Below are 21,504 nucleotides of genomic sequence, written 5' to 3'. Positions count from 1 at the left end.
CTTGAAGATCCTTCCAGATTCAGGACTGGTGAAACTAAAGAAAATAATTGAAAGTACCACATCTATTGTGGTACTAAAAACAGCTAAAAACTCTTACTTTAATCGTTCGGTCCTAATCATAAGGTAGGACTAAACATTTTCATACACACACACACACACACACACACACATACACACACACACCATGCCACAATGAGGATGGCTTCAAAAGCAAAATAGAGAATAAAAGTCATTTGCATTCTTTCTCAAGAGATAACCCTGCAGATTGAGTTTCCTTTAGGATATATAACTTGAGAGTCATGGGAAAATGCATGCAGTTCTTGCCCATGTTTAAATGTCACTCTTGGAATGCATGCAATGTAGAGCCTGGTTGGGTACCGGCGGCTTTTTTAATCTAAGAAGGAAGACACCTTGTGTTTTTAAATTTTGAGTGCAGAGTAACCAACACACTTTGTATGCTTCTTCAAACAGCTTGACATGAAGAAATTCCTCTAGGTAGAAAGGCAAAATAAAAGTATTTTTCTCTCACTGATTTGCTGGCAGTTGCCGTATGTTATAAAATTTTTGCTGATGATTTTCTCGTGTTGCTGGGGATTTGGTTAAATTCCCAGAGGACTTAAACTACATAAAGTCATTGCTATGGAAACAGCAACTCAGTCTTTGCTTGCATTTCTGATGACCTACTATGGAGTAATCAGGTTTTGTATTTTACATATATATATTTTTTACTTATGTGTTGAAGGAGGTAGCTTTTAATTTTTCTGACTTTTAAAAATTATTTTTATCTGCCAATTACAAAAATAAAAGCCCTGAAATTCCTCTGTCTGAAATATTATTCAGGGTGTTTTCATGACAGATCCTGAAGTTTTTATATGGCCCAAAGCAGGAGTAAAGATATTATTTATTTGTTTGTTTGTTCATTTATTTATTATTAGTTTCAGGTGTACAAAATAACTTAATGATTAGACATTTACACCCCTCACGAAGTGATAACCCCACCAAGTCTACTATCCATCTGACATCATCTTACACAGCTATCCCAATACCATTGACTATATTCTCTATGCTGTACTTTGTATCACATATATATGAACATATATATATATATATATATTAATATATATATGGTGTGATCAAACAATACAGTAAATGTTTAAATTAAAAAAAATTATTATAGTAAAAGACACATTGCCATTAATCCCCCTCAAAATACTCTCCCTTACTTTGAACGCATTTATCCCATCCGTTTTGCCACTTTCTGAAGCAGTTCTGCAAGTCCTCTTTCCTGAGTGTCTTTAGTTGCACTGTTGTGGCTGCCTCTATGTCCTGAATCTATTCAAAATGTTTACCTTTCATAGCCATTTTGACTTTGGGGAAGAGCCAGAAGTTATAATGGTACCAGATCCAAAGAATAAGGTGGATGAGAACACACTGTAATGTTTTTTATTTGACAGAAATTGCCGACCAGAAGTGATGTGTGACATGGAGCATTGTCATTCATGATGGAGGATGATTTACAACACACTTTAAAACACACCTTCTCTCAACCGTAGCTCACACCCAACTGACTGCACCGAACAAGTTGAAACTTGTCATACACTGTTACTGAAGTTCCACATACCACTTCCCTTATTGAAGATCCCTGCCTTTCTGGGAAATGGCACTCAGCAGCAGCATTCTGATGTTTTGATGACAACAGAAAGGCTACATGTCACACATTGCTTCTGGTATATATATATATATATATATATATATATATATATTATATAAGTTATATATATATATATTATATAAGTTATATATATGATGTATAATATATGTTATATATACATTTTATTTATTTATTTATTTATTTATTTATTTATTTATTTATTTATATATTTATAGCAGGAGTTAGGATTTTAAATTAAGTCTCAAGATGTGGTTGTTGGAGAAAGAAGTTTTTATCCTGGAAGTGATTCTTAAAGGTCAATAACTGAGTCCTGACACAGGCAGACAGCATGTATGATAGCCTTCTTTTCATTAAGACAATGAGGGAAATACCCTTTTAGACATTTCTCCCTTGCTGTGTAAGCTATTAAAGAAATGCAGGATGTCACTTGTATCCCATTGCTTTTCCACATTGGGAGGTTCAGAGTTCCTGAGCTTTCCAGATTCTTCACTGAGTCTCCAGAGCATAGGCGAAAATAAGTGATGGTGTTAATGGAATGTTGCTCTCAGCTCAGTTTTACTCTGTGCTGTGCCTTTTCTTTTGTGAGAGGTTATTGGGCCAAGACGTATACCTGTGCGGTGATGACTCACATTGTATGTCTCTACTTACATTATGCTCACAATGTGGAGCCAATTTCATTATACTTATGCCATCAATGGAGTGACTACACCCTGGATGCTGAATAGCCAATAACCACTAATAAGACTAATACCCAATTTATGCAAATATATTTTTCAAATACAGGTATAGCCATAATTAATCTGGGAATTATGTTGAATAAAAAGCATTTTTAATGAAGACACAAGCACTCTAGAGTATGCATGACATCTCAGGAAAGTGGCACAAATGAGCCAGATTTTAGGGTTTAACAAATATTACAAAAAGTTTTACACAATCTCATTGCTAACAGATGCTATATTATTTTAGCTAAGCTACTTCAGATGTTGCTGTAGGAATTTTGTGGCATGTCTCTTTGGGAAGCAAAAAAGATAATAAAAAGAAAAAGTTGAATACTGAACTCCATTCAATTTAGCATCATTTTTATTATTATTTTTTTGAGTACCCAACATCTATTCAAGTACTTTGTACTAATAGGAACACAAAGATAATCAAGATACAATTTCTGGTCTAAAACATTTTAACATCTAATAGGGAGAGTGGGAGGAATAAGACATAGTTAACCAAAGAAAGCAGAGTAAAGTAAGTGACACAGAGAGGTACAAAGTACTTGAGGGATTTAAAAGAGAGCAGGGACTCAAAATATGGAAGATCACATCTAAGTGATCTAAGATGTGGTTGAAGTGGGAGGTTCTGTGCATAGAGAGAGGAGATATGGCAAAGAGGGATGGAAAAGAAATTTGGATGATGTTGAATACTGGGCTAGTCATTGGTTTATTCAGTAGATAATGGATGACCATTTCTAATGAGAGTAATCATATAATTGAGCTAGACTTCAGAAAAACTATGTTAGCTTTAGAATGTAGGTAGAAGAGAATAAGAGAAGATTATTCTTCTAGGAATAAGGAAATTAGAAGAGTTAGGAAGCTTTTAGAATAGCTGGGGTGGCAGTGGAAATAGAAAGCAGAGACTGGAGGAGTCCTATAGCATGCCTATCGAGGTGAAGACTGATGTTGGTCTTTGTATCTCTATTACTTAATTGAATCCCTAAAAAATTTTATAGTGATCTTATTTTTTTGAACTATAATTTGAGAAGGGATCTGAAAATGGCAATATTTAATACTGGGGAAAATCTTGAATTTATAATTGTTGACCTCAATGGCATTGATCTCAGGCATGAATGACCCACTATGTTCTTTGTTCGCTCCATGCCAGGTGGCTAAAGAGCCCTGGAAGACACCATGAAATAATACTGATTCGGTTACCTGCAAATTTGAATAATATAACTAGGTCATTGGTAGTTGTCAGACTTTTATCTCATTCCCTCCCCCCTTACTTCTTATTACTTTTCCTGAGTAAAAATGGTCTCTTTACCAGTTCATGAAAATGATCTTTTACCAGTCTCCATTTGTCTTTTTCACAGCTCATAGAAATTTTTTTTTAAGAAAGTTTTGTAATTTATAATTTTCTATAGTAGTCTTGAAAATATTTTATTAGATTTATTTCTACATATTTTATATTTTTAAATGCTTTTTAAAAATATATATTTTTCTTTTTAATTTCATAACTATTTATTGCTAGTGCAAATAAATGCAACTGATGTTTTTAAATTTACGTTTTAAAAAATCTGGCACACTTGCTAAGTTCTCATTTTGATTCTAATAATTTATCTTTAAAACGTTCTTACATGCAAAATCATATCTCTGCGAATGATGACAGTTTTGCTTTTTCCTTTCCAATCATCACGTCTTTTCTTGTACTTCTTGCTTTGGCTTGGCCCTGCAGTACAATGCTGATAGAAATAGTGATTATGGGCCATTTTTGTGGTTTACTTGATCTCAAAGGGAAAGCTTTCACTGTTTCTCCACAACAAACGTAGAAGTAGGTACTTTATTGCCACTTCTATTTTATAGATGAAGAAACTGGGGCTTAAAATGGTTTAATAAATTGCTGAAAGATGTCAGGCAACCAGTATGTGTCAAAGTTGTGTTTGCAATGCAGTTCTGTTTGAGAGCTTGAGATTTTAACCACCTGATTAAAAATGATTCTGCATAAATAATCAGCAAGACATAAGGTTGGGTTAGAAGTTATGTGAGCCAAGCCACATAGTAGTATAACCAGAAGAGTTTCGTTCCTGAGATAATTATTATATTACAGGTTTCTTAGAAATACTGGTGAAGCAGTACAGGTCACCTAATGATAGATACAGAAGCATCTAAATGCAGTCCTGTCCTGCTTAATAACAGCCATGTGCGTCACTAGGCCATTTCATCATTGTGGGAACATCAGAGAGTGCACTTACATAAATGTAGAGGGTATAACCTACTACTGTAATTACATGTGCTGTTCTTTTACATGACTGGCAGCCCAGTAGGTTTGTTTACATTGGCCTCACCACAAACACACGAATAACTGTAGTGCCTAGAGCAGAGTGGATAGGGGAGGCATAAGAAGAGATTGGAGAATTCAAAAGCAGCTGGCTTATGTGGCAACTAGTGAGTCTGGTAAGGTGTTTGGGTTTTGTTCCAAGTGTAATGGGGTGTTTTGGGAGAAATTGAAGTTGGGGAGCGTTATGGTGTGGTTTATGTTTTTAAAAGATCATGTCACTATGTGGAAAATGGATATTAAGGAGCTAAAGTAGAACAGTTATGTAGTTGTTAAAATAAGCCAACAGTGAGATAATAGTGGCCTGGACTAAGTTAGTAGCAATGGGGGTTGCGGAAGAAATACACGTATTGGGACATATTATAAAGATAAAATGTAAGAATGTTAAGATTCATAAAAGATTTTTGTCTATTTTAGTCTATTTTAGGCTCTCAAATATACTGCCTTAGCACACAGTGGGCATTCAAAGAATCCGTGATGAGTAAGTTGAATAAATGAATGGATCAAATGTGTGAAGGATGAGTCATAAGTTCCCAGCACATTCATTCTCCTGTAGTGTTAAGCATAATTGCAACTCTATAAGATTGTTAACATTTTCTGGGAAAAGATTTCCTAGTAGAGATTTAATGGCCCTATTTAAGTATATAACTCTAAACATATACAGCAGGTCCTTGAATGTCATTTTATTCAGTGTCATTTTGTTATAATGTTGATGAGATGCCAGAAGAACTGAACTCTCGTTTATGTCAACTCTTGTTTCATTATACATTGTTCACCAAAGTTCCATGAACCTATTGATGATGTTAGGTGAGGACTTACTGTATGTTAAGGATTTTCTATAAGGCAAAAATAAGGATATTATGCAAGTGATTATAGATTACACTAGACTATAATCATTGAAATAAGGAAACGAGAGCTACATCTCAAAAAGGTAAGGGCATTAATCTGTTCCAAACCTTTCAATTTCCGCTTAGTGAAATTGAGATAGGGCAACTTCTTCCTTCCTCTTGCATCACCTTCTTTTTCTGAAATGGCCCCCTACCCCCATCCCTCCCTCCTTCTGAATCTTCTATTTCTATCTGTTGTCCTCACTTGTTTCCATCATGGAGTCACATGGTTGATGAATACAGCCTGTTATGGGGCCAAGGTTGACTATTGACTATATTTTTATTCTTGATTTTAGGCAATTTTCCAGCCATCTTCCCCCATTTATTTCTCACTTAATCTCCATCTCATAACTATATTTTACAAAGAAAATAAACCCCTGACATATGTCTTTTTTGTGTACGTGCCAGAGTTTTTCGTTTTCTTAGGATTTGGGCATATATAGAAATGTTATGTCTACATTACATGTTTCAACAACTCCTGGGTGCTCATATGATTGGAAGAATATACTTTAAAAACAAATGGAATGAATATTTATTTTAAGAATATAAAGTTATGTATCAGATGCTTGGGCAATGGACTCAATCTAAGATTATTTCCAAAAACAGCTACCACCAGAGGCAATGATAATAAAATAAAAACAATATTAATATCACCCAATAGACTAGGTTTGTTCTTATCAATAAAAGCAATAATACAGTAGAAGGGTATTGAGTTGACCTACTTAATAGAAACATCAAACATTGAAGATAAAATAGGTACATGACTCAGCAGAGAAGGTATAGCAAATATAGAAAAATGAGGAAAATTAAAGTGAACCTACTACTCTTTCAGACTTATAAGAGCCTAAGTAAAAATACTAGCTTTATACTTGGGTGCTGTCTCTGACTTTCTCTCAATCTGTGTCTCTTTTATAGAATTTCTTTTACTTGCCGTTTTTTAAATCACTTCTTTCCCAACTAGCATTCTCCCAACATTGTATTCTATGTTTCTAAGCATTTATACATTTGTTGTATACAGGGCCACAGCCTACTGTGACCTTGATTTTCATCTCCTCCTCCCCATTTGAACTGATTCATTATCCCCAGGTGCCCAGTTCAAATGCCCAAGCAGAGAATCTGATTATCTGGCCTATGTTTTAGGTTTCTGGCCAGCTTATGAATTTCCTGTCGTAGGGTCTGGTGCCCTATGGCTCTGTGACAACAGTGTTTAAGGTATAAAACCCAGGCACTTCACAAACAGAGGCTCTGAGTGGGGATTTTTTTCTTTTGGAAGACAAGAGTAGTGGGAACAGGGATCTGAGCCCTGGTCTGTCCAGTCCATCCGGGTACCATCTCAGTGACTATAGATTCTCTGATTTGAAGTCTTTTTCTTTTTTTTTTTTTTACCCCTTCTTCTGCCTCCTCTTCTCCCCCCGCCACTCTCCTTCAAGCTGTTGTTTCTCAGTCTAGTTGTGTAGGACACAGCTCCCTGGCCCATGCTGGTATTATGAGCCTTGTGCTCCCCCGGGCTGAGGCAGTCGGTAGCCGGCCACTCACAGCAGCTCACAGCAGCTCTCACTGGCTGCTGGCCACTCACGCAGGCCACCGGCCATCCATGGCAGCACACAGTAGCCCACGGCAGCACACAGCAGCCTGCAGCAGCCCACAGCAGCTCACATCGACCTCCGGCTGTTTACGGGAGCCCAGCTCCAGGGAGAGCCATTGTTCACAATCTTAGCTGTACAGGGCACAGCTCACTGGCCCATGTGGGAATCGAACCGGCAACCTCGGCATTAGGAGCATGGTGCTCCAACCACCTGAGCCACCGGGCTCACTGAAATCTTTTTTGTTGAACTTTATTCAGAAGAAAATGTGTTAAATGTTTATAGTACAGCATAATATTTAAGGTAATGAGCTTTGGGTTAGAACCAAGGTTTATCTCTTTGTGCCTTTGGTCAAAGTTTTTAATTCTACTGCGTCTTGACATACTTTCCTTCGTATCGTTCTTAATAATACTTTCCTCATAGGGTTGTTACAAAGATAATGTTGGGATAACAATTAATACAGTGCCTGTCACATAGTCAAAACTCGATATATGGTAACTATCTCCAGCAGCAACAGCAGAAGAAACAGGCAGCCTCGCTCTCAAAATTGTTCTGTGCTAATGGTCTTAGGTCAGTAGTATCCTTACTGTTAAAATGAGTTACCCAGATTTATCTTAGCTGTATAATTTAAATTTGTCTATCATTATGATCTGTCTTTCGCTTTGTTGTAGAGTTGTCAGAATCACTAATTAGAGAAAGCCTATACAATGCTTTTGAACTATTGGCATCAGGTGCTGTAGTAAGTAACATTTGTAAAGTCTGAAAGGCTACACAGAATGTCCAAGTGACTATGTAAACATTTTGAATCGATTCAGGACATTGAGGCAGCCATGACAGTGCAACTAAAGACACTCAAAAGATGACTTCCAGAACTGCTTCAGAATGTGGCAAGAATGATGGGATAAGTGTGTTCGAAGCGAGGGGGAAAATTTTGAAGGGGATTAGTGGCAATGTGTCTTTTACTGTAATAAATGTTTTTTATTGAAACATTCACCATATTTGATCACAGTTCATAACTACGTAGTCATTTGGATATTCTGTGTAGCCTTTGATCACACCTCATATTTCTTTTCTTTGTAATAGTTGCCTTCCATGGTCTTTCCTTTACCAAACACTTAGAACATTGCTCGTAAAACAGGGAATACTGTTCACCTAAGTCCACATATACTTTTATAAGAGGATGACTTGTAATAAAGATTAACGAAAACAACAAAACAAAACAGGGAATATTGCTTCTACCCAAACCTTTCCAAGTGTTTCACATTTGGAAACTAACATGATTTTCCCTTGAATATCAATTTAGACTTTCCCAGTCTCTAAAAGGTTTGCTTTCGAATTCTGATATGAAATATGTTGTCTGAATTCCCCGCTTGTCTCCTGAAGCCAGCATTTATGTTCTAAAGAGAAAATAAAAACCTCATTCTAGAAGGCACAAGGAAATACCAAAAATAAGATAGTGGGGGAGGCAACGTTGAAAATACAGCATTTAGAGAGAGACTCTGCACACAGTGTTCCTGACAGGCAAATTCCGGGCCTAGGGGAGCATGCCTGTCCCGTCAGAAGCAGACAATAGGCTGGAATACGTAGGAGGATGAGAAGAGAGTAGCATATACATTTGGCATAATCTTGGAAAGGAGTGAACTTCTAACCATTAGTTAAAAATGTCGTTTTGTCTCATTTGCTAATGTCACCAAGAAAGATCTTGTTTTAAAAAAGAATACCATTTCTTGAGTCTAAATTGTTGGAGTACTGACCTAAGTTTGACGAAAGCTTACTAGTCTTTGAGACGTTCTGAGCTAGTCTACCAGATGTAGAGGGTCATCAACATTTACCTCAAAACCATATCAACTCAGTGTATGAGATAGTGACACTATAGAGCAGGGATTCTGGATGTAGTCCTTTGAGCAAAGCCATAAATACGTTTTTTAGTTAGGATGGAGCACAGAGAAAATAAATGCTGCTTTTTGGACAAATTCCCATTTTCTCTTTGTGACTCCAGCCCCTTTCTCTTCCTATGAGTTGAGGCTGGTGTTTCATGACAAATTAATAACAGACAGGTTAGTCTTGCTCCTCAAAGTATGGTCCATGAACCAGCAGTTCTGGTATCATCTAGGAGCTTGTTAAAATTTTAGAATCTTAGCAGCATCCCAAACTGACTGAATCAGAATCTGCATTTTAACAAGATCCCTGGGTGATTTTTTTTGCCTATGAAAGGTTGAGAAGACTGGTCTAGAAGCCCATGAACCTGCATAGTGTGGAACTAAACTTTTATTCTTAATTCCATCACTAATTTACATTTGGGAAAGGTTACTTACTGTTCTTCAAGAATCACTATTTTTTCTCATCCATAAAATAAAAAAGTTTTCATCTGTTTTGGCAAAGCACTTGTGAAGCCAGATGAAATAGACTATAAAGTGCCTTATGTGCCTTAAGAGAAGGGACTTGAAATGATATTTTATATAAGTAGACTAAAAGATACTCTTGGGAGGAAGTATAACAATTGCATTGGAAACACTGGACTGTCTGACAAAATTCATTTATTTTGCATCACAAGACAAGAGAGGTGGAAATAATTAACTTGTCTTCTGTATCCAATGGAAGAGAGACCAGTGGTATTTTCTGCCAATCTTTTTTTTCTTGCTCTTTTTATGATTGGTAAGACAAGAGAATTAATCTTGTGATTTCTAATATGAAATTATAATTTAGACAAATATTTACATAAAAATATGAAAGGGAGATTTTTTTTTTTAGAATATTACTTTATGGAGAATCCCCTTAAAGGTACAGGAATAGCCCTGTAGGATTAATGAGCCAGCGCTAGTCTTCTGTACAGCAATTGGGAAGGACCCTCACCTCTGCTTTAGGCTCAGGTGCAAGTTGTGTTTCATTGTGTGTATGCTTATACCCTTTGGGTCCTTTCCCCCCTGTGATTCTATTTATCATCTGCTTCCATTATTATTGGATGCTCATTTTACAGCTCTGTGAAGACCTAAGCACCAGCCATTCGAAACAGTAAAAATAATATAAAATTTTTGGCTAGGTGTGGGCGTGGTTGGATCACGGGTATGTATGTATTTAGCAAGACATTGTAGAACTCTCAGATTATGACACGAAAGAACCAATAAGGCTATTTTTCTTGACTCCTTACATGACCATTTATTATGTTATTGTCCTTTCATTTGTGAGTTATTCTGGAATTAGTTTATTGGAGGTCAGACGTATAGTCGTTCAGTTTCAGGTTTTCTTGAAGGAAAAACGATGGCTGACAGGCGAGAACATACTGGTGATTTGCTTTTCCTCCCTTACCCCATTTCCTCAACAGCTTTAATTTTATCTGGACACACTCACTGTTATCTCCAATTTCAAAATGAATACAAATAGAGAGTATCCAATTTTTTAACATTATTCGGTCATGTTTTAGGTGAATTCCGTATTAACTTTCAGTAATCTCCATTGGTCCACTTTATATATGTGTCTGTTTTAAAGTGACGCGCACACACACACACACACACACACACACACCCCTGTATTTTTATTGTTAATGTCCTAAAGTTTAAGTCAGGGAAATGAATGCGTGAGTAGGAGGGGGATAACCTCTGATATTTTTAACATGAAGATAATATATAGCCATATAAATATATTAAATGATAATGAAATTTCCCAAAGGGCAGTCTTGCTTATTTTTCATTTACAGAGTGTGCTTTATGCTACATTATCCCAAGGTTCTAAAGTTATTTTCATCTTTACCAATTTAACACCTGTTAAATTAGATATGTAATCTTAAGATAATGATTTTACTCTGACATAATTACAATCTAATGTTTTAGTCAAAAATAATTTTATCTTCTATCATAATCTTTAGTAGCACAACTAAGCAGCTTGGTGAGCACAGAGAAATTAAAAAAAATACTATTTATCTTCTTTGTTATATACTTGTTTGATTTGCGACTTGAAGTTTGTTAAATATGTATTACTTACTTTAAAAATACTATGGTATTGAAAGCTGTGTATTTAGGTTTTATTCGAAGTAGAATCCTATCTGCCTAGCTATAAAAAATTACATATAAAATTATCATATCCTTGTGTGTTTAAAAACTCCCGGAGTCCTTAATCTTAACGTCCCCTCTAAGACTCCAGTGTCTTTTTATTTAATTTCTTTCTTTTAAAAAGATTTTTATTAAAATATAGCTAACATATAACATTATGTTAGTTTCAGGTATATACCAGTTATTCAACATTTATATACCTAATGAAGTGATCACTACAGTAAGTCCAGCAACCAACCATCTGACACTGTACCATGCTATCACAATATTAATTGACTATATTCTCTATGCTGTACATTATATCCCATGATTTATTTGTTTTGTACCTGGAAATTTGAACCTCTTATTCCCATTCACCTTCCCCCCCTTTAAAATTTTTTTCAGTTACATTTGACATTCAATATTATTTTATATTAGTTTTAGGTGTACAGCACAGTGGTTAGACATTTATATGATTTACGAAGTGATCCCCCTGATTAGTCTAGTGCCCACCGGGCCTTATAACCAGTGCTTGGAACTCTGTGTCTGATAGATTGCTTATCTCCATTCGCTTAGTTCTTTTTCTGGAGCTTTGTTCTGTTCTTTTATTTGGGACACATTTCTTTGTCTCCCCATTTTGGTTGCCTCCCTGTGTTTGTTTCTATGTATTAGGTAGGGCTGCTATGTCTTCAGTTCTTAGTAGCATGGCCTTATGTAGTAGGTGTACTGTGGGGTTCAGTGGTACAGTCTTTCTGGTCACCTGAGCCACGTGTTCCAGGTGTGTCCTTTGTATGGGTTGTGTGTGCCCTCCTCTTGTAGTTGAGCCTTGGTTGATAATTGCACATCAATCGGAGGGACTGACCCTGGGGATCACTGGTTGTGAGGACTGGCCTTGACTACAGTGGAGAGTTGTTGTGCCGGGGCTGACCCTATAGAGCAGGATCTGCCTCAGCAGGACTCTGATGCTTGCCAATCTGCCCCTTGGATATGTCGTACTTGGAGGTGGCTGGGTGATGCTCTAGTTCGTTTTGAAATTGACCACTGGGGGCGCCAGTCCCAGGACCAACTTGGAGAGGATCTGCTGTAGGTCTACTTTGGCTACAGCTCGTGCCCCACCTGGGGGCACCTAGCCGGGGCCAGAAAGAAATCTGCAGGCATTTGCCGCCTGTGTTGTACTTAGGAGTTCCCTGAGAAGCCAAGCTGCGAACCAAGGCTGGCTGCCACTTCTGCCCACTTAGGGCTGCTCAGCCAGAGGTACAGGAAATGCTCAAGCCAGATGCTGCTTGTCTGGGTTCTGCAAACCTTTGAGAAAGTCTGCAGCTTGAACCAAGACAGTTGGTCTGCACGAAAAAGCCACTGGAAGTGACTTGGATGTGCCTGAAAATTGGGAGGGTGGGGGGCCAGGTCTCAAATCACCAGGGCGGGGAGAACTAACGGCGGAGACTCAGAAATAGTGGCTGCCTGTGTTCAAACTCTGGGAAGGGGGAGGGCTCAACAAAGAAACAATGGCCTCCACCAGCTCCCATCCAGGAGAAAGCTGCTTCGCTAGCCCTTGTCCCAAGCCAGACAACTCAATTCCCTACCATTTGTCCCTGCTGCCTTTCCAGCTGCTGCCCCAGCTCTGGAGCTCAGAGTGAGTGATTCCTTCGGTGGGTAAGTCCACATGTGGTCCCTTTAAGAGGAGCACCTGTGAGTGCAGCTGCACTGTCTCACTCAGTCACAATCTCTCCTGGTTTTCACAACCAAAAATTATGGGGACTTTTCTCCCGGGCACTGGAACCCTGGGCTGATGTGGGGCTAGGATCTCTCTCTCACTCCTTTAGGGGTTGCGGGGATCCCCACAGCTGAAATAGTCCTCCCGATCTTTAATGGTCACATGAGGGTGTGGGACCATTCCACGTCTGTACCCTTCCGACCAGTCTGGAGGTGGCTTCTTCTGAAAATCCTTGTTTGAAAGGTTTCAGTTCAGCTTGATTTTAGGCGATTCTCAATAATGGTTGTTTTGTAGATTAGTTGTAATTTTGATGTGGTTGTGAGAGAAGGTAAACACAATGTTTACCTACTGTGCCATCTTGGTTGTCTCAAAAAACATGTTTTTTTTCCCAACTTGTACTTCTTAATCGCTTTGCCTTTTTCACCCTGCCCCAAACCCTCTCCCATCTGGCAATCATCAGCTTGTTCTCTGTATCTGTGAGTCTGTTTCTGTTTTGTTTGCTCATTTATTTTGTTCTTTAGATTCCACATATATGTGAGATCATATGGTATTTGTCTTTCTCTGTCTGAGTTATTTCACTTACATAATACCTTCCATCCTTCTTGTTGCATATTTAAGTTTCTTAAGACTTTCTAATGTCTCCAACTTAACCATGCTTAATATTTCTGCTGTGCAGATATCATCAGTTATCATGATAATCTCATTAAAGCCTACTTTTTTAGCTTTATTGAGATATATTCACATACATAAAACTCAAACATAAAAATTTACAGTTCAGTGGTTTTTAATATATTCACAGAGTTGTGCAATTATCACCACAATCTAATTTGAGGACATTTTAAACACCGCAAAAAGAAACCCATTCACTTTCACTGTCATTTCCCATTCTTCTACTCAGGCAATCATTAATCTACTTTTTGTTTCTATGGATTGCCTGTTCTGGACATTTCATATAAATGGACTTATACAATATGTGGTGTTCTGTAATTTGGCACACAGCCTGAGCCAAAAAGTCTAATTGTGTTCAAATGTAGTTTTGAGTATTTTCCCTCTTTTTTGAGAGTGTTTTGGTAGAGCACAAAGAAGTTTACTGAGCAAAACTTTAAGTCAATTGCAGTTAGTCCAATATCTTTGCTCTCCTGTGGTGACTTTCTGGCACAAAATGGAGGAAAAGTAATTATTGCTTAAAGATTCCTTATCTCACAGGAGTGAACTGTAAAGTAAGTGAAATTTGCTTGATTTTGATGCACCTATACTACTAGTGTTTGCTTTTCTCTTCCCTTTGGAGAGCTCCTCCATTTTTTAGCTCCTCCTAATGCCATACTTTTAATATGGTCCTCTATCAGGCTTGTTCTCAGGATAGGAAGTGAAATGCATAGACACTAAGGAGTATGTGATGGAAAAAGAAATCTCATTGTGTATTCCAAGATTATCTTCAGGGAATAAAGGAATAAAGGACTGAAGTTTTTAGTAAGAAATTAAAGCAACATCAAGAGATGAAGATTTCTCTGTGGGTAACCTTCTGTGTTATTTGAGGCCCTTTCAGTTGCATGTGACTGAAACCACCCCCAGAGCATCCTACCAAAGATGGATCCCATAAGCTAGAGGACTCCAATGGTATCACATAGATGCGTGTCTCAGCTGTGTCCTATGGATTGGCTTCAGTCTCATCATTCTTGGGATGATTCCTAGAATCTTCCAGTTCACATCATCATACCACTCTGTTTAGGAAAAAAGAGATTGATTCTGTGATACCCCAAACCAAAATCTTTGAAGTGAGGTTCTTGGCCCAAGTTAGACTGACCTGAAACCCATGCTCATTCCTAAATCAATGACTGTGGGCAACATGGTGGAACTGCCATTGGCTTAGCCTAGCACATGTGGTCTCCTGGATCTTGGGTAGAGTTGCATCAGTAGAAGCATTTAGGCAGAGAGTGGCAAGGCCCGGTCATGAAGGGGAGTGGAGGCAGCCTGAGGAATGATCGCTATCTGCTCAAACACAGACCACAGGCAGGTTCCTTCTCCCAAAGGGCAATTCAAGGAAGGACATTAAAAAGTCATTGGGGAATAGTGGTTCTCAAGCTTTAGGGTGTGTATGAGGTGTGATCAAAACATATGGTGAATGTTTAAATAAAAAAAAAATTATTACAGTAAAAGACATTGCGATTGATCCCCCTCAAAATTCTCCCCCTCACTTCAAACACACTTATCCCATAGTTCTTGCCACTTTCTGAAGCAGTTCTGGAAGTCCTTTTTTTGTAAGTCTTTAGTTGTGCTGTTGTGGCTGCTGGGATGTCTTGAATCGATTCAAAACATTTACCTTTCATAGTCATTTTGAATCTGGGGAAGAGCCAGAAGTCACATGGTGCCAGATCCAGTGAATAAGGTGGATGAGGACACACCGTAATGTTTTTATGTGACAGAAATTGCCATACCAGAAGCAATGTGTGAATGGTGATCACAAAATGCGATGAATGTATGATCACAAAATACGATGAATGCTGCTTCCGAGTGCCATTTAACGGAAAGGCAGGGATCTTTAATATGGGAAGTGGTACACTGAACCTTAGTAACAGTGTGTGACAAGTTTCACCTTGTTCAGTTGCTGTCAGTTGGGTGTGAGCTATGGTTGAAAAGAAGGTGTGTTTGAAAGTGTGGTGTAAATCATCCTCCATCATGACAACACTCCATATCACACATCGCTGCTGGTATGGCAATTTCTGTCAAATGAAAATATTACGATGTGTCCTCATCTACTTTATTCACTGGATCTGACACCGTGCAACTTCTGGTTCTTCTCCAAAGTCAAAATGATTCAGGACATGGCGGCAGCCATGACAGCGCAACTAAAGACACTCAGGGAAAAGGACTTCCAAAATTGCTTCAGAAAGTGGCAAGAACGGATGGGATAAGTGTTTTGAAGTGAGGAGGAGTATTTTGAGTTTTGAGGGGGATTAATGGCAATATGTCTTTTACTATAATAATTTTTTTTTAATTTAAACAACATATTGTTTGATCATACCTCATATTAGTTTGCTAGGATTTGCCTGTCCATCACTGTATTATAGAAGCAGATAACTTGTTTGATTTCACAAGTTTACAGATGGAGAAGAATTTTGCCACAAGGCGAATCATTCTGAGTCTCACCAATACCATATTTAGATGATATTTGGATTAGATTTTTGAGTTAAGCTGATGTGGGAATCGGTTAAGACTTTTGGAGATGTTGGGGTATGAATGTATTCTGCATGTGAGAAGGACATGAATTTCGGCAGCCTAGATAGGGGACTGTTATGGGTTCAGTTGTGTCCCTTTAAAATTCATTTGTTGAAGTCCTAACTCTGAGTACTTCAGAATATGACTTTACTTGGAAATAGGGTCATTGCAGATATAATTATTGAAGATAAGGTCAGTAGCACGAGCCCTAATCTAATATGACTTGGTGTCCTTATAAAAGGGGGACATTCGGACAGAGACATGCACTCAGGAAAAACATCACGTGAATATTGGAGTTATGCTGCCCTAAGTCAAGGAACTATCAGAGAAGCCAGAAGAGAGGCCTGGGACAGATCCTTCCCTAGTGACTTCAAAAGGAACATGGCTCTGTCATCACAAAGTACCATAAACTGAGTGTTTTAGACAATAAAAATTTATTGTCTCACAGTTCTGGAAGCTAGAAGTCTGAGATCAAAGTGTCAGCAGGGCCTTGTTTTGGGACCACAGTGTCTAATGTTCTCATCTTTATTTTTAACTGGGTTTATTGTTATTGCTTTTTTTATTTTAATAGAAGAAACAAAAGCGTCTGAAGATGATGAAATGGAGAAGCTCTACAAATCATTAGAGCAAGCTAGTCTATCTCCTCTTGGGGACCGACGACCTTCCACCAAAAAGGAGTTGAGAAAGTCCTTTGTGAAGCGGTGTAAAAATCCATCCATAAATGAGAAACTCCACAAAATCCGAACCTTGAATAGCACGTTAAAGGTAAAAAGATTCAAACTGTGAATGAACTCTGTGGAAGTGGGGCGAGGAATGGCTGGTCTGCCCAGAGATCGATGCTAACCACCGTGTGTTAGAGGTTCGACACACGGTGGCTCGAGGGTAGGGCAGTAAAAGCAAATCCAGCCTCTATGGGGTGAAATGACCCTTGACATTCTTAAAGCACTAGAACATTCACACAGTAACACCCATGCACTTTTCTACAATAGGCCTTGATTTTCACATTCACGCTGGTACAAAATGTTGATTGTTAGGCTTCTAGAAGGCAAGGACCATGTGTAATTCGTTTTTTGCACCCTTTTACCTGGCACAATAAATGTTGAGAGCTCAATGTAGTCAATTCGTGAGAATAAACAGTAATATTAATGATATCTTGAGATTTCACCTGAGTTATCAAAGGTTTCCGTTGTTCCGTACTACATCTAGAAGACATTTTCTAGATTTCAAATACAGCAGAGATTTAGTGAGTCTCAGCTATAGGCCCTGCAGCCAAGATACACCGTGAAAGCTGGGCAGTGGGAAATACACACTTCATGGTGTATAACCAGCAGACGTTTGCACAATGGGGATGAAGGACAGTGTACGGGACGTACTGAAGCTACTCTCAGGGCCTCCTGTAACTAAAATGGTTCTTCCTAACAAAAGCATCCTGCTTTCATATTTAGATTATAGAATAGGAGGAGGTCCGAATACTTTGCACAATAGTCTTGAGTTAGCAGAAGATTTATAGATTCTGAAAAGCCTTGATAGATCCTGCACTTTAATTCTGGTTTGTACATGTCCTTTTGCATCAAGCATTTCAGTCTCTTTCCAGGAATAAATATCAGCAATCAAAGGATAAGCCCACAAAGAGACAGTTGAGTGAGTCTTAGTCATCCATCTGTTAGTCAATAGAACACCTAGGCACCCTACAAGGCTGCAAAAATGAGGCTGAAAAATAAAAGGCAAAGGGGTACTTTATACAAAAAAATCCAAATGCAGAGAAGTTCTCTGACATTTAGTGATGGAAAAACATCACTAGCACTCATTTCAAAGGCAGATATGTTTTATTCCATAGTATGTATAGAGTTGATAAATGTATTTGGTTGTTTGATGTACTATGCCATAGTATCTTGGGATTTTACTGTCTTATTTGTGATAATTGATATTAATGAATACATTTTTCATTGAACAAATATTTCCTGATTCTTACTGTGTACCAGACACTATTCTAGGGCACTGGGACCATTGATAGAGTGGACTCCACTGGGCAATAAAAACAGAGAGGAAAACAGAATGTAATGGGATAAGTGCTTTAGTTGATGAAAACTTGGGGTGTGGAGCAGAGTGGCTGCCTATCTGAGGCCCTTAAGGACAGTGTCATGGAGGGGCTGACAACTCTCCCATGAGTAAGAGATGAAGAACTGGCCTGGGTAAATACTTGTATATATCAGTGGATGATATGTTGTATGTAGTCCATGTTAGGAGTGTCGACTTAGGAAACGTCCAAACCTGTAGAGAAGTTTAATGAGTCTATTTGAGCCAAACTCATGACAGTTGCTGTGAAGCAAAGTCTCAACAAATTGAGAAAATGCTCTGGAAATGACAGTGTTGCAATTTGTTTTATACATTAGAATCAAAGGAGGAGGGTTACATGAAATCCATTGGTGGTAGATTAAGGGGGTGGGAGAAAGCAAAGCGGGGAAATCTCTGGGATTGGATTAAAAGTAAATTGGAGAGACAGATACTTCTTTTACATGAGTGGGTACAGGATAGTTAATAATAGTTAGCATTTTGTAGCACAGCAGAGATGGTAACCAGGGGACAAGAATAACAATGAGGGATTCTGTGGTCTCCTACTCTGGTGTGGCAGGTTGTGCCCTGCAGGGCCGGGGGGAAGAATTACTTTGACATTCCAAGGGCATGTTATCTTAGGTAAAAAGACAATAGACAGGCTCAATTAAGGTAAAGATTGACTTCTGTCAAGGAAGCTACAGGCCAAGGGCGTGCCTCCCAGCCAGGACCTGCTTTTAGTTAGCAGTGTTTCTGTTCAGGCCATCTTATGTGGTAAATTTCGGTCTCTGAGTTTGTAGGGCTTGCCATGCAGGCTTTTTCTGAGATTGTCAGGTTTAGTATGTGGTCCCTTTTTTGTCCACAGGAGAAACAGGAAATAGAGGCTAAGTAGAGGACAGACAGTGCAGGCCATTTCTAGAAGGAGAAAGATTGTGTTTTCGGCTTTCCGTAGCAATGTCAGGATTCTAGACCATCACAGGACCATGCCCTGGCCTGGCCACTGGGAAGCCAGGTTTGTACAAAGAATACCAAGGTGTTACTGGCCTATGTGGTTCTCTGTGAGGTTTGCACAAAGAATTCAAGTTTGTACAAAGAATTCAAAGATTTTACTGGGCTATGTGGTTCTCTGTGACCTCTTGCTCTCCATGTACTCTGGCCATGGAATTGATGAATTCAGCTTTTTCTTTTCTCCCCGTATAGTATTAGTTCTCTGTTGCTAGGTAACAGAATACCCTCAATTTAGCAACTATAAACAATAACCACTTATCATTTCACAGTGTCTATGGCTTGGTTAGGTGCTTCTGCCTCCCAGTCTCTCACTGGGCTGCAATCCAGATGGCTGCATGCATTCCTCTACTGCAGGAAGATGTGCTTCCAGGTTCTCTCATACAGTTGTCGTCAAGATTCAGTTTCTTTCAGGTTGCTGGACTGAGGGTCTCAGTTGTTCACTGTTTGTTGGTGGGAAGCCACATAGTTCCTTGCCCTGTGAGCCCCTTCCTAGGGCAGCTCTCAAAATGGTAGCTGGCTATCATTTCTTGGGAGCAAGTAAGACAGAGAGTGAGCAAGATGGATCATACTCCAATTTCAGTTGTGACATCACACTGTATTCTATTCATTAGAAGGAAGACACTAAGTCAGCTTGTGTTCACAGATGGGAATTACAAAAGGGCATGAATACCAAGGAGCAAGGAACATTGTGGGGCCATGTCAGGGACTATCTCACCTAGCTGAAGAACTCTGTCTATATTTTCCCGGAAAGAGGCCCTATCCACAGATCCCTTAGGCCTTACAAAGTGTAATGATGGGGTTGATGACACATCATCCATGTCATGTGGTCCCAGGAACCTCATCAGGACGGAGGAAGACATGATGATGTGGAAATTGGCCTTGCAGCACATCAACCTATTTATTGGAGGAAGATAATTTGGTACATGTCTATTTATTCATGCCAAAAAACTATAAGAATTATTTTCTTTTAACTGTTGTTAATTTAATGGTCTTTAAAATTCAAGACAGTCAGGATGGTGATTGTCTTTGAGGAGGAAGGGAAGATATAACTGGGAGGGCCCATAAGGACAGCTTCGGAGGTGCTGGGTAAGGATCCTTTTTTGATCTTGGTGGTTGTTTCAGAGATGTGTCCCTTTTGTAACAATATATCAAGAACAAACCTTATTATATGAGCACTTTTCTCTATGTATGTTGCACTTTCCAATGTTTACTTAAAAAATTCTTGAAAGCTGGAGTGTGGGCAAGCAAAGACAACAGTTCCACACAGAAACGAGGAAACTGTTTTAACAATAATGTTTATGTTAGTGATAGACACATTCCGTAAAGAAATACCCCTGTACTGGGATTGTATTGGAACAAATACTCTTTATGGAAATTCTTCGAGGAAGTTGGGTAAACTAGCATGTCATATTCTAAATGTAGACCTTAAAGAATTTTGGATAGCTCAACATCCACTGACTTTGGCTGAGTCTGCCTTTATTTTAAAATGAATGGTTAAAGGGTCAGCCTGAAACTTTCAGGGTTTCCCTGGCCTATGACAAGAGGAACAAACCCTTCTTTCCTGTAACTGCTCTGGTGGAACACATTTCCAGAGCTAAAGTCTTGACTCAAGCCATGTACTGCATATGTGGAGTGAAAAATGAAATTACAGCATTCTCTCTTTCACGGTATTTTTTGGAAGCCCCACCAGGCCCTGCCTGCCTGCCAGAAAGTCAGGAGGATGTGGTAAAAGTGATGCAAAGCGATGGGGAGCGAGCGTCCTGTGCCACCTGGGCGAGCTGGCTGTGCGTAATGCCACTGACCCCAGGAGGGGGCGCAGGGGTTTTGTGGTCTCATAAATCTCCTTCCTCTCTATTCTTGTCTACAGTTTTTTTTTTTGGTTTGTTTGTTTGTTTTTTTATCCATAAAAGAAGTCACACAGATGTGAGCCAAATGGTAGGAAATTTGTGTCATTTAGAGCTAAAAGCCATGCGTGAAGTGCTAGCCCAAAGTTGAAGCGACCCTTCCCTAAAACCTTTTATCAGGTTTATAGGGGTGGCTACTTCATTTATGCCTTTAAAAAATCAATTTTCCACATTTTGTTAATCTGCAAAGATCTTAGTTTTTTTAAGAAAAATTAGGATCTCTCTCTGAACAGATGTCAAAATTTCTTAAGAGCAAAGAAAAAATCCTTAAATAATTTCATTGAATAGCACTATGCTGATAGACCATGAAAGCTCATTATTCTTATTTATTTATTTCCTTTTTGAAAATACTGTTTTTTTGGAAGTACAGATGTTGAGAACTCAGAAGAAAGAAAACTCTC

At 38.6% G+C, this 21,504-nt stretch overlaps 2 protein-coding genes across 11 annotated transcripts in view; one reads left to right on the top strand and one right to left on the bottom strand.

Annotated features, from left to right (window-relative positions):
* OPRM1 (opioid receptor mu 1) overlaps positions 1 to 21,504 on the bottom strand; it is a 164,114-nt gene that overhangs the window by 40,982 nt on the left and 101,628 nt on the right. The window lies entirely within an intron of this gene.
* IPCEF1 (interaction protein for cytohesin exchange factors 1) overlaps positions 1 to 21,504 on the top strand; it is a 149,938-nt gene that overhangs the window by 120,139 nt on the left and 8,295 nt on the right. For all 10 annotated transcript variants that reach the window (XM_033094804.1, XM_033094743.1, XM_033094766.1 and 7 more), the window contains one exon: positions 16,711 to 16,904. In XM_033094804.1, coding sequence (XP_032950695.1) covers positions 16,711 to 16,904 — 194 coding nt within the window. The remainder of the gene's footprint in view (positions 1 to 16,710; positions 16,905 to 21,504) is intronic.

The sequence above is a fragment of the Rhinolophus ferrumequinum genome, chromosome 3 (genome assembly GCF_004115265.2).
Source record: "Rhinolophus ferrumequinum isolate MPI-CBG mRhiFer1 chromosome 3, mRhiFer1_v1.p, whole genome shotgun sequence".
Lineage (NCBI taxonomy): Eukaryota > Metazoa > Chordata > Mammalia > Chiroptera > Rhinolophidae > Rhinolophus > Rhinolophus ferrumequinum.
The sequence above is the reverse complement of the archived record's forward strand: the minus strand, read 5'-3'. Positions and strand labels throughout refer to the sequence as shown.